This window comes from Dipodomys merriami, unplaced genomic scaffold, assembly GCF_024711535.1.
Source record: "Dipodomys merriami isolate MVZ:Mamm:240054 unplaced genomic scaffold, mDipMer1.0.p SCAF_102, whole genome shotgun sequence".
Lineage (NCBI taxonomy): Eukaryota > Metazoa > Chordata > Mammalia > Rodentia > Heteromyidae > Dipodomys > Dipodomys merriami.
Window position 1 is genome coordinate 370,987 of NW_027202294.1, and position 15,149 is coordinate 386,135.

Here is a 15,149-nt window from a genome sequence, read left to right on the forward strand (position 1 = left end):
GCCACTGGTGTCAGGCTTTGTCCAAGACTTTTAAATAAAACGAAACATCTGGTTCTGGAACCACCCAAATTCCATTTGATCTAGTCTTGTATTCCAGGTAACTATTTGCACAGCATTAAACTAAAGAGCTCTTGTCACTGAGCTGGTGGTTAGAAGCCCAGAGCCCAGAGCGGGTAGAGATTTGGGGCCGGGAAGGATGCCTGCCAGATGTTACCTCAAGCCTCCTCCATCTGTGCACGTTCATGGGGTTCTCCAGCTCCTCCTCCAGGGCCCGGCACCTGGTCCTTTCCTTCAGGAATTCTCTTTGCACATGAAAAAGCTCCTGCCTAAAGACAAAGGTAAGTTGTTTTGTTTTTTGCAAAGAAATTCTCCCACTTGAATATCATACCTTTAAGAGGGCACACAAGCTGATATAACAATTTGGAGTTGGAGATGGGGGAGAATGAAGGAAGGAGTGACATGGATCAAGATGCACTCGACTCCCAAACTGACATGTTGACCTGAGACACCCCCACCTTTGAACAACTAGTCTCTCTCTTTTTTTTTTTGTCAGTCATGGGCCTGAACTCTGGGCCTGGGTGCTGTCCCCCAGCTCTTCAGCTCAAGGCTAGTGCTCTACCACTTGAGCCACAGCACCACTTCTGGCTTTTTCTGCTTATGTGGTGCTGAGGAATCAAATCCAGGGCCTCATGCAAGCAAGGCAAGCACTCTACCACTGAGCCACCTTCCCAGCCCCTGTACAACTACTTAAGGATAATAAAAATATTATTTTATAAATTGGAAGGCGGGGGACTGCTGTGAACCTGAGACCAGCCTCCTAAAATTTGGGCAGAACACAAATGATACCCATTCCAGGAGAGTCTGAGGCTTGCCTTCACTATTACTTTATTTGCATTCTGAAACCAGAACAGTGAAACCTGCTGAAATGAACTTTAAGAAGGGGACAGGGAGATGGGAGGGGAATAGAGGGAATGGGTTGATGGGGTAGATTGTCTGCATGAATGGAAATGTCACATTAAAATCCCATTTGTACAGCTAATGTATACCCATAACAGAATCTTAATTTTAAAAAAGAACTGCTTTCTCTTTAAGAAGAAAATAAAAATCATGCCAACCTTCAGAATCTTGATTCAGAACATTGACAGAATTTAGAAGTATATGGAAATGTGAGTTATGACCATCTCAGTACACTTGTCAGTGTTTCTAAATGTTTTTACAGTTGCAGTGAGTGAGCAGTCTGCATCCCACACGTGGAGACTGACTGCCAGCTACAGAGGCACACGTGACAATATGGTACCATCAGGGCAGAGCAACCCAACCTCAGCATGCTGCAGTCACACGGGCCTGAATCCAATCCTCAGGGTGGATCTGGTACCTGATTGGGACATCATAGGCCTTCAAGTCCTACTGGGAATTGGAGCATGGGACCAGGACTGAGACACACTGAGCTTTTACCTTAGATCTCACAACTAATGGACACAGATCGCTGAAAAACTCCTAAAGCCCGAGCTCCGGCTCAAACATGCTAAATCTTCAGACAGATTTTGTTGACAGGTCATGTGCCATGGCCATTTCTGAGCCCTATCAAGAAGTTGTTTTGAGAGGGACAACGGGCAGGACGGATACTGACTTGAGCAATACATCACTACAAGACCTGGTCTGCTGTGGGTGCGCAGGTTACTACCCTAAACTGTCTCTTTCCCTTAATTGCTCATTTAAGCCAATAATACAACTTCCCCTCATTAGCAAGACAAACCATGAGAATTAACTGCAAGGTGTTCCCTCCACAGGGAGCTCAGAACAAGCTGCTTAGAATTAAAAGCACAATTTTAACCCTTTACTTTTCTTGAGTGCCATTGGAATACCTTGGCAAAAATATTAACTGCCTGACAAAATGGCCAGCATTTACATCACTTTTTTAATGGCTTACCATTTTACACTCTGTGATAGGCACATTGCATTTGTGTTTTGTATTTAAGTATAATAACAAGTCCAAAGCTCAGAGATATACTTTGCCCAAGGGCACAGTTTGTAGGTAGCAAGGTTAAGATTAGAATTCATGCCCGCTTGTCTCCAAGCTTTACCAGTTTGTCTCCCCATTATCATTCAGACTTCCCTGGCTCACACTTTTACTCCTAGCTACTCAGGAAGCTGAGATCTGAATCTATGAGGATCTATGTTCAAGGCCAACCCCAGATAGGAAAGTCCAAGAGGCTCTTATCTCCAGTTAACTATCCAAAAAAGCAGAAAGTAGAGCTATGGTTGAAGGGGTAGAAGATAGCTTTGAGCAAAAAGTGCCAATGGTGGTACCCAGGCCCCAAGTTCTGGCTCTAGTACTAAGACACACACACACACACACACACACACACACACACACACACACACACACACACACACACACACACACACGAAACCATCATTATCAACAAACTAGCAATATTGACTAGGAATGGGCCAAATCTGGTGTTTTATGAATGTCATAAAAATAACTCATGAGCTGACAAGTTTAATGCTAGTCTGGAGATCTTTCAGCAGCTAGTTAGAAGGAACCAATTTGTCTCTAAATTGCCAATGGTAGTATCTCTGGGTAGTAAAGTTATGAGTGATTTTCTGATTCCTTCTTCATGTTTTTTCCCCTGCATTTCTCACATTTTCTACAATGAGTTTATACAACTTTCATCCTCTGAAGTACAAGCCACTAAAATAAAATAAAAAAATCAAGTAAGCCAGGCCCAAAGAAACATAGGTCCCATGGTTTCCTTTATTTACAATAACTAGGATAAGTCTAAGACAAGCAGACATGGTCAAAAGCTATGTACATATGACCATATAAGATGATGTTATATGAAATGAGCCCCAAGACAGGGACACAAGTGTTTTTTTTTTCCTTTCTTGCTATTGTTTTTAGCATATTTAAAATGTGCTATGTGATTTTTTTTTGTTTTCTTGTATGTTCTTCCCCCACAGTATAACCCCTGTTTTCACTGTATTTGATGTCAGTGCCCTGCATCTTGTATATACATTTTTCTAATTTGGGGAGGGGAAGGGAAATAACAAAATACTGAAATAAGGATATAGGTTGACCCATTGTAACAATGACGTACAAGACACTATGTTGAAAATTAACTTTGCAACTTGGGTGGGGGAGGAGTTGGGGAGGTAGAGAGGGAAGGGATGGTAGGGGAAAAACAAAGGAGGAGGTAACAATACTCATAGGAAATGTACTCATTACCAACTATAACCCCTCTGTACAGTATTTTTACAACAAAAAATATATATAAAAAATTAAGCATCAATCCATCCTTAACTCAGATAAACTCCTGATTCTTGACCCTCCTGCACTGAAATATTAGAATAATCTTCTAATCCAATTAATTTAAAAAACAGATCAAGACTATGTCCTTCTCCCGACAGTGGCCAAGGGGACTGTTCTTCCACAAGCCCATGGGGAGTGAGGAGAGCTACTGAGAAAATACTGGGCCTCTACAATTGCCTATATAAAACTCCGTGATGTTTTCCCACAGGGAAAGTAGTTCTTGTATAATGTAAGATTTAAAGAAAGAAGAAAGCTGCACTTAAGTGAAAGCTGCAGAAGATAAATCAAGAGTGAGATAGAAGATTTGGCTGCCTTCTAAGGAAACAGATTTTCAGATAGTGATAGAATTAAATTCTCCACTTCTTTTCGTCCTATATATAATTCCAAGAAGAAGAAAAAAAAGAAGATGGGCAAATGTTACCTGGATAGAATTTAAATATTGATGGTCCATCTCCCTCACAGGCTGCCTTATTAAAGAAATTCCAAAGAACTCAGTAGTGGGGAGAAGAAAATTTTCTACATTTGTAACTAGTTGTGTTTGTGATTTGACTTGAAATTTTCCTTCAAAGATCAAGAATCATATTTTATTAGTTTTTCCACATTCCCTCACACCCCAACTCAAGGAAACTAATTTGTTTTTGTCACACAGTATGGGCACAATAGAGCTTGTTTTTTGGTTCTTGTTTTGTTTCCTTTTTTGTTTTTTGACACTCCTAGGACTTGAACTCAGGGCTTGGGTGCTGCCTCTGAGCCTTTGTGTTCAAGGCTAGCTCTCTACTACTTGAGCCACAGCGCCACTTCTGGCTTTTTCTCAGTAGTTTATTGGAGATAAGAGTTTCACAGATTTTTCTGCTTGGGCTGGCTTCCAACTGTGATCCTCAGATCTCAGCTTCCTGAGTAGCTAGGATTACAGGTGTGAGCCACCAGTGCCCAGTACAACAGAGATTTTTATAGAAAAGTGGTTCTCACTATTTGCTGATAATTGTATCATATAAAACTCACTTTTCAGTTTGATAAAGGCCCTCAATGACCCCTCACAAGGTCACATCAGGTAACTGACAACCTCCGGTCCCTTAGCCCTGCGAGCCTCCATGTTACCTGAGTTCTTCTACATTGGCCACACTCCTGGCCAGAATCCTCTTCTCCCGGCGAAGTTTCTTGATCTCCAGCTTGAGGATCCTCATGTCCTCCACTCTCTGATTGTACTGGCTCTCGCCTTTATTCAGCACAGACTGCTGGATCTTGATCTTCTCATACAGCAAAGCTAACTCGTCATTGCGCCGCACAAGTTGAGATCCTAGAATGTCTCGTTCACTGACCACCTAGAAAGGTTGGGGAGGGAACATAGACACCAATGGAAAGTCATGGTTTTTTTTCATTGTGGCAGTTGCAACATTCAGGCTGTGTACATCTAATGAATGTGAGCTATGTACTCACTACAAACAGCCTGCTAACACAACCAATGCTGGCCTCCTCCTACCAAAGCTTGCAAGCTGCTTAGAAAAAGAATTCAGTGGGCTGGGAAGGTGGCTCAGTGGTAGAGCACTTGCCTTGCATGCTCGAAGCCTTGGGTTCGATTCCTCAGCACCACATAAGAAAAAAGCTGGAAGTGGCGCTGTGGCTCAAGTGGTAGAGCACTAGCCTTGAGCTGAAGAGCTGAGGGACAGTGCCCAGGCCCAGAGTTCAGGCCCCACAACCAGACCCCCCCCAAAAAAAAAGAAAAAAAAGAAAAAGAAATCAGTGCACAATGACTGATCCATTCTAATAGTAGTAGTCAAATTATCCAGTAATCTTTGAGCCTTAGGTGTGTCATTTTGCTTCCTTCCAAACTGTGTGAATGGGGGAGGGGGAAGAGGGTGTGTTGTGTACCTGTACTGGGATTTGAACTCAGTGGGTTCTGTCCCTTAGCTTTTTCGCTTCAAGACTAGTACTCTAACACTTGAGCCACAAACTCTACTTCTGGCTTTTTTGTGGTTAAGAGTCTCACGGACTTTGCTGCCCAGCCTGGCTTTATACTATGATCCTCAGGTCTCAGGCCTCCTGAGTAGATAGGATTATAGGCATGAACCTGTATGCATAACTATTGTATATAAATGTTTAGTGTGCCCAACCAAACTATGTTTTTAATGCTTAAATTTAAACAATCTTCTAGTAGGCCAGGTCTCACCAAGTTCTGGCCAAATTCTCCCAGCCAGATCCCTGAAAGTATTTTATTTTGAATCCTCTAAGTATTCACTTGAGTTTCTGTCTCCCAAACCATGTAAGTATGAACTCTAATTATTGCATTAGAACATACGCTCCCTGCGAACAGGGACTTCACTCTTCTTGGCTGAAGTGCCCTCCTGTGGGAAGAGTGGTTGGTGCCTGGGAGGTGCTCCTGAATTTGGATGAAATAAATGAGGGTCTTTCATAGTTAATCAACACAAGACAGGCCTCTGCAGCGGATCTCATAGAAGGACTAGGTGGCAGAGCTTAGACAGGACAGAAGATGAATGAAAAGTAGAACGGAGCACTGGCAGCTACTAAGGAGAGAATGGTGGAAAGGTTCTACCTGGTCTAATTCCTTCTTCTGCCTTAGCCTCTCCCCGTCGGCCTCGGCGATGATTCGCAGGAGTTTTCTCTCTTCGGCCTCTTGCTTTTCAATGAAGTGTTTGGTCTCCATGGCTTGTTGTCTCAGCTTCTGCAGCTCAGCCTGGCAAAGAGGGAAAAGATTCGCCCACATTTCCTTCTGCAGCAGCACATGGCTGTGCAGTGGTGCCTTGTATGCATTCCCTGGTATTTTAGTTAATATGGTTTGAGCACACTGTATTAATAAACCACATAAGCTTTCAACATACACATACACACACACACACACACACACACACACACACACACACACACACACACACAGAGTGAAGAAACAGCAGTGCTTCTGATGATGATCATGTTTATTCTCTGGACTGTGCCCTGGAGGGATTTCTATCCCCGGTCCATGTGTGCAGCGGGAGTTTCATTGATATTCATAGATATTCTCTCACTAAGAACGGTGCAGAGGAGAAGTGGAGTGAACAGGAGACCCCACCACATCTCTCCTCTCGGGTCCTCACACCACCAGTAGGCTTAATACAAAGGGCAAGTCCATGAAAAGCAAAAAGTAAATTAAAGACAACAATGAAATGTCCATGTTGTATAGAAGGTTGGGACAGAAAGATACATGGACCCTTATCCTCCAAAACTTCCACTCCAGACAACAGAGAAAGATATGCTAATGTTATGGGAACAGGAAACAATTTTTCATTCTCTTTTTTTGTCATGCAGAGAATGGCATTATAGGTCAAGGGAAGAGTCATCAGCCCACAGGGACCATCAGATAGGCTTTTTCAGAGAGCTCACACTTGAGTCATGAGGTAGGAAGGAAAAAAAATGTTTCTCATCAAAGCATACATCCATTTCTATTCCATAAATACGTGTTTGTGACTTAAAAATCACCCCGGACATAATACTACACATTGAAAACCTCTTATCTCTATTTTATAAATGCAATTACAGAGCCAATTCAAAGCCAAATAACTTGCCCAAGGTTATTAAACTCATAAGCAGCAGAGCTGAGATTCTAATAAGGATCTACGGATGTCTGTTCTATTCCCTCCACGGAATAGTCCCAAACCAAATACAGAGGAGGAGTCAGATGGGTTTCCCCATCTTTTGCAGCTAACAGGAATCACCAACAAGAGGATGAACATCCCATCTACCTGTGTGGAAAAGGACATGAGAGCACACAGGAAGGAATTTCTATTTTTGTCTGGAGTTGAGAAGAACAAATGGATTCCTTGGCAGATGATTGGACATTGCCCAAATGGAGGAGTGTGTGCTGGAGGAGAGCTTTCAACCTCCAGACTCTGTGGGCCAAGGCAGGGAAACCATGAAGCAGCTAGTTTGCCTGCCAGCACAGCGCCCCCAGTGGTTGGATTTGAGTACTAGGTGGGACAGTGCATAAGGTAAGACTGGCAAATAACTATGAAAGACTGAGAAGGCCTTTTTTGTGCCATGCACTGCAGAGTCTGCACCAAGGAGCCAGTTGCCCACCTTGAAGGCAAGAACACATCTGTGAGAGATTCCATGCCCAGCTGGGCAGGACATCGGGGGAATCACTAACCAGGTCACAAAGAAACAAATGAAGAAAAGGAGTTCATTGACCCATGCTGATAATCACAAGGGAGGTGACAGAATGACATTAAGACTTCATTCAATATGTCAGAGCCTTACAGGTCTACAAAGGCCAGTAAAATAAAAAAACATATTTCTTCCTTCAAGTAAATATTAAGACTATCACGACCAGTCACCCAGAAAAGTCACCAACATGAAAAAAAAAAGTCCACACTTGGAATTAATTGCCTATGAACCAACTCAATTCAGGTCAAAGGTCTTCTCCATTCATAAATTCTGTGCCTCAAACTTCCCAAGACAGTAGGAGATATTGTGTACCTAGTAATAGATGTGTGGTATCACAAATTAAATGCAACCAGCTCCTATCAAAACAAGGGTTTCGTTTATGACAGTTTGTTCATAAAATATGGTTTAGGGATAAGCAAAAGGAAACATTTGCTGAGAAACCGATCTGGTCTAGTATTTACCACTTAGGGGGATTGCTTGTTAGGACAGAGAGTGAAGTACCAGCCTTCCTGTTTCTCCAATCATTTAAGGTGACAGCAAAGACAGCAATAAAATACCTGTTTGCCTGATGCCTCCTTTAATAAAACTTTTATTCTCCTATATCTGCAACACTCACTTTTCTGTTCCTAAGTGCCAAGAGCTGATCAGAATCCATCAGCAGAACAAAATGAAACCCCTGTTATATTAAAATGCAATCAACAGTGTGTAAAAGTATCTGTCTGAAATGTAAAACCATTCGTGCATTTGGCATTGCTGGGTGGATTTTTTTTCATAATATATCAAAATTCTGAGTGGTCTCATGTCATAAATTTATGGGCTGTAAACAAGATGTGGCATTAGACATTGGCAGCAAATGTTAACATCAACAAAATACGTTGGGTCTAATACATTTAGTGGTTATAAATCTGAGCTGTCTCACCCAGGAAGGATGGCAGCAACTGCTGGGCACCCTACAGCCCATCAAGCCCTGACCTCAGTGCCACTTGAGATGTTTGCACCTGTTGAAGTGTTTCAGGTGGCCTGCAGTTGTGTGGTAATTGGCAAGTCACACCCTTTAGTCACTGTGGCTTACAATTTTGCAATTGATGCTTATAGACTATAGATCATCTAATTTGTGTGAATGGGCATCCATTGTATCTCAAGTCTCACAGGTCCATATCTCAGTCCCCATAAGTGTTCGACCATGACAGTAATTAGGATTTTTTTCTCCCTCTGTCATGAGTAGCAGAAACAACTTTGTCATGTGACAGAAGCCAGTCTGTAATATGGTATTATTTGCTGCTGAATTATGTACTAAGACTCAGCGTGCTGTCAGACGGGTGTGGGATGATTTGAAGTGCTGAGACAGACTCTGGGGGCTTGTTAGGTCTAGAAACAAGGTGACTGCCTTCCTTCCTGATGAAAGGAGACTGAGACAGAATGTACAGGAGGACACAGATGCAGTCACATCTACCCAGGACTCCTGACATTCTCTCATAGCCATAATGTGCTGGCAATATCTAGGATCCTGAAAAGACAGTAGAGTCTGGTAGTGACTGCAAAAGGAAAAGGATCATAGGACAAAGGTTTTTCGGTTGATGGAGATGAATGTAGATGAGGACGACCTACGATGGCAACTGTATGTCTACAAACTTGGTAAGTAGTAAATTGGACGGTCCTGACAAAAGGCATCTCACAGTCTGTCAAGCGGGCAAGGGCTTACCCCTGCAGCAGGGATTATGTACCCACTGAGCTTTACAGAATTGTAAGATAAATGTCTTTTGGAGCAATGTGACTAGGAAATCTGCCCTTTCCTCTCAGGGTTTTGGTTTGCAAGCTTTTGAATGCATGAAATCCAGAGACCTGTGTAGAATGTGACTCAAATTCTTACCCTAAAAAAAGTCAAGAGGCTGAAGCTCAACATCTGAGCTGTCATATTTTTTTTTCCTAAAGAAGTTCAAACAGGCTTAATGATAGGCCACGATTATCCCATCGGAGCACCACTGCAAGTCACCCTTGGATAACCTCAAATAATAGATCAAGCAGGCATCCTCTGTCTGTTCCTCATTCCTGCCCCGTTATGGGAAATGCTGAGGGAAAGAGCATCCTAGCTCCACAACGAGTCCAAAGCAACAATCTTCCTATACTCGATGACCCAAAGCCATTCAGACCCAGAATTCCCTATTCAGAGCACGTTGTCCAGAACAGAGCCTTTATAATCACCTTCACGTCAGCCAGTAACCAACTATGCTGACCCACAGCCCATCACAGCCCCCTACAGCCCTTCATTTTATCTTATTATGCTGCTTCTTTGGGGCTGTATGTGTAGATAAATGATAATAAAGGTCATCACTGAAACTAATATTAACTAACATCAAACAGTAAGGAAATAAGGGAATAAGTGTCGTAGGTAAGAAGCTGTTTATTCTAAATCAGGACTGTGCAGAAGGTAATTTGTTCTACTTTGGATTTGGACTTTACTGGAATAAGAGTTGTTTTTGTTTTTTTTTACTAGAGAATCACTTGGGAAGTAGAAGTGAAAATCATTGTTATCCTCTGGGAAAGAGAGGAGGGAGGGAAAGAAGGAGGGAGGGAGAGACCGAGAGAAGGAGGAAGAAATGGAGGGGGGGAGAGAATGATAACACAAATGGATTACACTGAGGTCTTGCTAACATGGTCCATGAGGCTCCTGGTGGAGCAGTGTAGTAATGAGAGTCTTCTGATTCATCCAGCAATAAATAAACCCCATCTTCACTATGGACTGCAGCCAGGGTGAAACAAACTGCTTCCAAAAAACTTTGCTTTTGAACAAAGGAAATAAGGGCAATGATGGAGGAAATTTTCCAATTTCAGAAAACATTATATCTATATATTCTTTTTCTATCACAGGCTGTAGTGATAAGAGAAGTCAGTCACTGGCAAATAAATCAATTACTGTATCTTTTTTTATCCAGACGTTTTTGTTAGTTTAATCTTTTTCAACTCCTGTGTGCCTTAATTTAATACAGTAGTTCTAATTCCATGAAAACCTATCATTAAATTGCAGATCTCTTATTAAATTGAGAGTTTATATTTCAATCTACTGTAAAATCAGGGAAAAGAAGGCATCAATTCTGTCCAGTGCTAGGTGCACATTTTCAAGACAGGGATCATCTTTGAAAGCCATTATGTATAGAAAACAGTGGCACCCAGTCTCTGGTTTCTTGTAAATGAGTCCTGCAAATGGATCTTAACCACCTACAAATATTGTTTATATACCTAAATACGTATGTAGAAGTTCTTTTTTTTCATTTTCTGGCAAATAAAATGCAAGAGAAATCTATTGGATGGATGAGAAAAAGAAATGATGGCCAGATTACTAATACATACAGTAAAATGTATTTGGTAGAGAATTTGAAATGGCAATCATCACTTGGTATGTATTGTTGTTTATAGACACAGAGTGTTCTACACTAGTGGGTTTTAAAGGACATGTTGAGCTGGGAGTGGTGGTGTAATCCTACCACTCAGGAAGCAAAGGCAGGAGGATCTTGAATTAGATGCCAGCCTGGACTACATAGTGAGACCCTGTCTCAAAAAGCCAAGACCTAGGGCTGTAGCTCAATAGACAGACAGACAGACAGACAGACAGACAGACAGACAGACAGACAGACAGACAGACAGACAGATAGATAGATAGATAGATAGATAGATAGATAGATAGATAGATAGATAGATAGATAGATAGATAGATAGATAGATAGATCAATCTTAGTAAGATCTGCACAGACAGAGCTATTTGGACATGTAGCTGCAAAGGTCTTAGACCCAAGGAAGTGAGAAGAGAAGAATGAAAGGGAAAATAAAACCCTGATTACCCCTGGGTAATGCACACAAAGGAACAATGATGGGTAGCCATGAGACCAAATGTTACCTTACAGTAGGCCCAGCAATGGATTTGGCAGGGCTGGCTATGAGCACACTGCAGAACTTGGGTTTTCAATGCAAAAGGAGGGTAGTTGGCCTGCAAGCCCAAGGAGCAGTGCTGACCTGCTGGGTCACCAGTGTTGATGCAGCTTCAATGAGCTAGTGTTGTGGGGGCTCATCACTCCCCTCCCCATTCCACCAAGGGAACTATCTGCAAAGAACCAGGCTCAGAAACACCTCTGCCTTTTGATGCCTTGTACGAGTGGATTTGGGAAACTAGCAATGGAGGCCACCAGCAGCTTCCTCGATCACACACACACACACACACACACACACACACACACACACACACACACACACACACACACACACACACTGTGCCCTCCCTCTCTACTTTGGTGAGAGTGGACTGCTGGTTGGAGTTTCGGGGGGGGGGGGGGTGAGTACCTTCAGTGTTTCCTTCTCCTTTTCTATCCGCTGCTGTTCCAGATGCAACTTCACAAGTGCAGACTCTTTAGCAGAAATCTCTTCTTTAAGCTGGTCTACCTGATGGGTCATAATCTTTAACTTTCTCTTCATTTCTGTTATTTCATCCTAAAAGAAAGATAAAAAGAGGAAGGTTTAAGGGTGAATTAAACAGTCACTATCATCCTATGGAAGATCAGTATATAGTTAGGAACTTCGAAGCGGGGCTCTCTCGGACAATGGCTTCTTGACCAATTGCAGCTATAACTAAGTTATTCTTTTAACTCTGGCATCTATCCATAGAGCAATAACTCAAAATAGTTACATGTACTCAAATGTACTCTCCCTCTCCCCCACCCTCTCTTCTCCCTTATTTTCCTATAGGAACTAGAAACTCAATAAGCACTGTCATTGAAAGCTTCCAAATTGAACAAGTTCTACAATTGAATAAGAGTATGATACTGTCCTCTAAACCTTGATAGTTTAATACACACACACACACACACACACACACACACACACAGAATAGAAATGCTACACATTAATTAAAAGTAGGACCAGAATCTTCCAAGTCCTATTAAGTTATGCCCTACTTAGTTGTATTATTTCCATTCCAAACAGCCTGATGGTTTCACCTAAACTGATCTTTTCCAGGTGAATTCCACAAGATTTCTTTCTTGATTTTAAATCCTGCTATTTGGACAACTGCTTTAAGCACAGAGTGGAGAAGAATCAACATGTAAAGTCATAAAAGACATTCTTTACCTGTGCCTCAACCAAATTTTTGCTGTAGAGATTCCTGTCCGACCTCACGGCTTCGTACAGGTTCTGTTGCTGTTTCAATTTAGTCTCTGATTCAGCTATTCTTTTTCTGAAGTCAAAAATCTGCATTTCACGGACTTTTATGTCTTCCATGCTCATAAGGACCTGGGAGGAGAGAGAAGTGTTTGAATATGGTTTTTAAGGCCCATCTGTGCTTATAGGCTTGGGCAAATAGAATTTTTTATAGGGGTGGCTGGCAGAGGGGTGCCAGCAATCAGCAAATCTGACTATAATCACTGCAGTGCCACACAGAAATTCAACCTAGCTGATTAGGTGAAACACATCTTTTATCTGTGCTGTAGTTCTGCCAATTAGAAAGGCTTCACATGTTATGATTACAAGAACAGGAAAAAGAAAAGAAAAAGAATAAATACTTTCTGGAAAACTTTCCTGGTCACTCTACCCATAAAAAGAAAAGAAAGGAAGAGAAAAAAGAAAGCCATGAGCTTAAACAGTTTTTAACACAAACTACTACAAAAGATAAGAGATAACTTAATTGTTTGGCCACACAGACTGATTTATCAAATTAACTGACCCTTGATGGCAATCATAACTGTCTTGCCAATGTCAAGCCCATTCTAATAAGGAAGCTCACACAACTTCAATTAAACACTAATAATAATTTAGCCCTGCGGTGGTTCACACCTGAAGTCCCAGCCACTCAGGAGATGGAGGCTGTATAATCATGAGTTTGAGGTCAACCAGGGCAAAAGAAGTAAAGAGATATGTCTCCAAAACAAAAACAAGAAGGCTAGGACAGGTCACGATTGTTTGAGCACTTGACCAGTATGTGCAAGGATCTGAGTTAAACAGTACTGAAGAAAAAAAATTAAGGCATCAATTGAACACACACACTTGGAGAAAGTATAGGAAACCAGCGAGCCACCTCCTTTACACAAGGTTGAAAAACCAGGGTGAGAAACTCCAGCATGAACAAATTCCTCTCTATGAGCCATTCATTTATAAAGGAGAGATTATGCTATTATGATTCTCCACTCAATGTCTACAAAAACTGTTGTTGTGGTTGTTGTTGTTAAGGGAAAATATCTTTTAAAAATTCCTTAAGAGGGGCTGGGAAGGTGGCTCAGTGGTAGAGCACTAGCCCTGAGCTCAGGGACAGTGCCCAGGCCCAAAGTTCAGGACCCATGACGGACAAAAAAAAAAAAAAAAATCCTTAGGAATAAAAAAAAAAAAAAGAAGGAAAAGCTGAAACCACAATGTGAGTAAGAGGCAGTACAGGTAAGGAAAATTTTCTTAAGAAGATGCCATATCTTGGGGCTGGGAAGGTGGCTCCGTGGTAGAGTGCTTGCTTTGCATGCATGAGGCCCTGGGTTCGATTCCTCAGTACCACATAAGCAAAAAAAAAAAAAAAGAAAGAAAAAAGCCGGAAGTGGCGCTGTGGCTCAAGTGGTAGAGCACTAGCCTTGAGCTGAAGAGCTGAGGGACAGCACCCAGGCCCCAGAGTTCAGGGCCTATAACCGAACCCCAAAAAAAACAAAAACAAAAACAAAAAAAGATGCCATATCTTGTTAGTGAACATTTCCTAACTAATGGTTATAAATGAAGGAAACAGAGCAGTGTAAAATAGAAATAGGGTAGTGAGTATAAGTCAATATTTCAAGTTCCCAGGATTCAGCACCAAATGTAAGGAAATATTAAGGACATAGTTTGAATCCCAGGAGTATGAATAAAGGAAAGGGCAGAGCAGCCATCTTGACAGGACAACACGTTTATTGGTCTCCAAACCTGAGAAGGGCAACCAGTTTTCCTTCAGCCCTGCTGAAGAAATGGCACAATTCCCTTCCAACTAAGATCTATCTTTATGAGGCAGAGAGAAGGAAGTCAGGCAAGGACATTGGCCATGGGAAGGAGGCAGGATGGGAGCAGGGGAAGGGGCCCTTGTGCAGGGATGGAATCTTGAATTACAGGAAAATGGGATTTTTACATCATCTTTTTGACATACACCTCGACTCAGTTCACAGGTTATCTCTTTTACAGCCACAGGGCATATCTGGGGTAAGGGGAAGAGAAGGGAGAGGATTCAGCAAGGTCTGTAGGAAGGACAATTCTAATATATGACTGTCAGGGGGAAAGGTGATAGTTTCTATTTTAAGTCATTTTCCATCCATGAGACCAGAAGGAGGAGGATAGCTGAAGTAACATGGCTCTAGAAGGTTCCTCTGGAAGTGACACCGAACCTAAATGTAAAAAGGACCTTGGCCACACTGGACACATCTATTTTTTAATTGTTTCTTTTTTTTGTCAGGGTGATACACAGAGAGGTTACAGTTACATAAGTAAGGTAATAAGTAACATTTCTTGTCAAACTTGTTACCCCTCTCCCTCATTTTTCTCCTACTTTCCTCCCCCCATCCCAATCCCTCGGACACATCTTAATTTTATTAGTGTCCCCATATACCAGAATTCAAAATGTATGCATAAATGTCAAGTGTACATTTCTTTTTTTCAATTACTTGGATCTTCCTTCTCCCTTCAACCTACTCCA

The 15,149-nt window shown here is 41.9% G+C and overlaps 1 protein-coding gene across 1 annotated transcript in view; it reads right to left on the reverse strand.

The window, feature by feature from the left end:
- The window catches only part of Cfap58 (cilia and flagella associated protein 58), a 106,171-nt gene that overhangs the window by 57,281 nt on the left and 33,741 nt on the right, over positions 1-15,149 (reverse strand). Inside the window, exons 11-15 of the mRNA XM_069993861.1 lie at positions 12,587-12,748; positions 11,804-11,950; positions 5,868-6,008; positions 4,415-4,638; positions 215-326 (exon numbers count right to left, since the gene is read on the reverse strand). Of these exons, the coding sequence (XP_069849962.1) occupies positions 215-326; positions 4,415-4,638; positions 5,868-6,008; positions 11,804-11,950; positions 12,587-12,748 (786 nt within the window). The remainder of the gene's footprint in view (positions 1-214; positions 327-4,414; positions 4,639-5,867; positions 6,009-11,803; positions 11,951-12,586; positions 12,749-15,149) is intronic.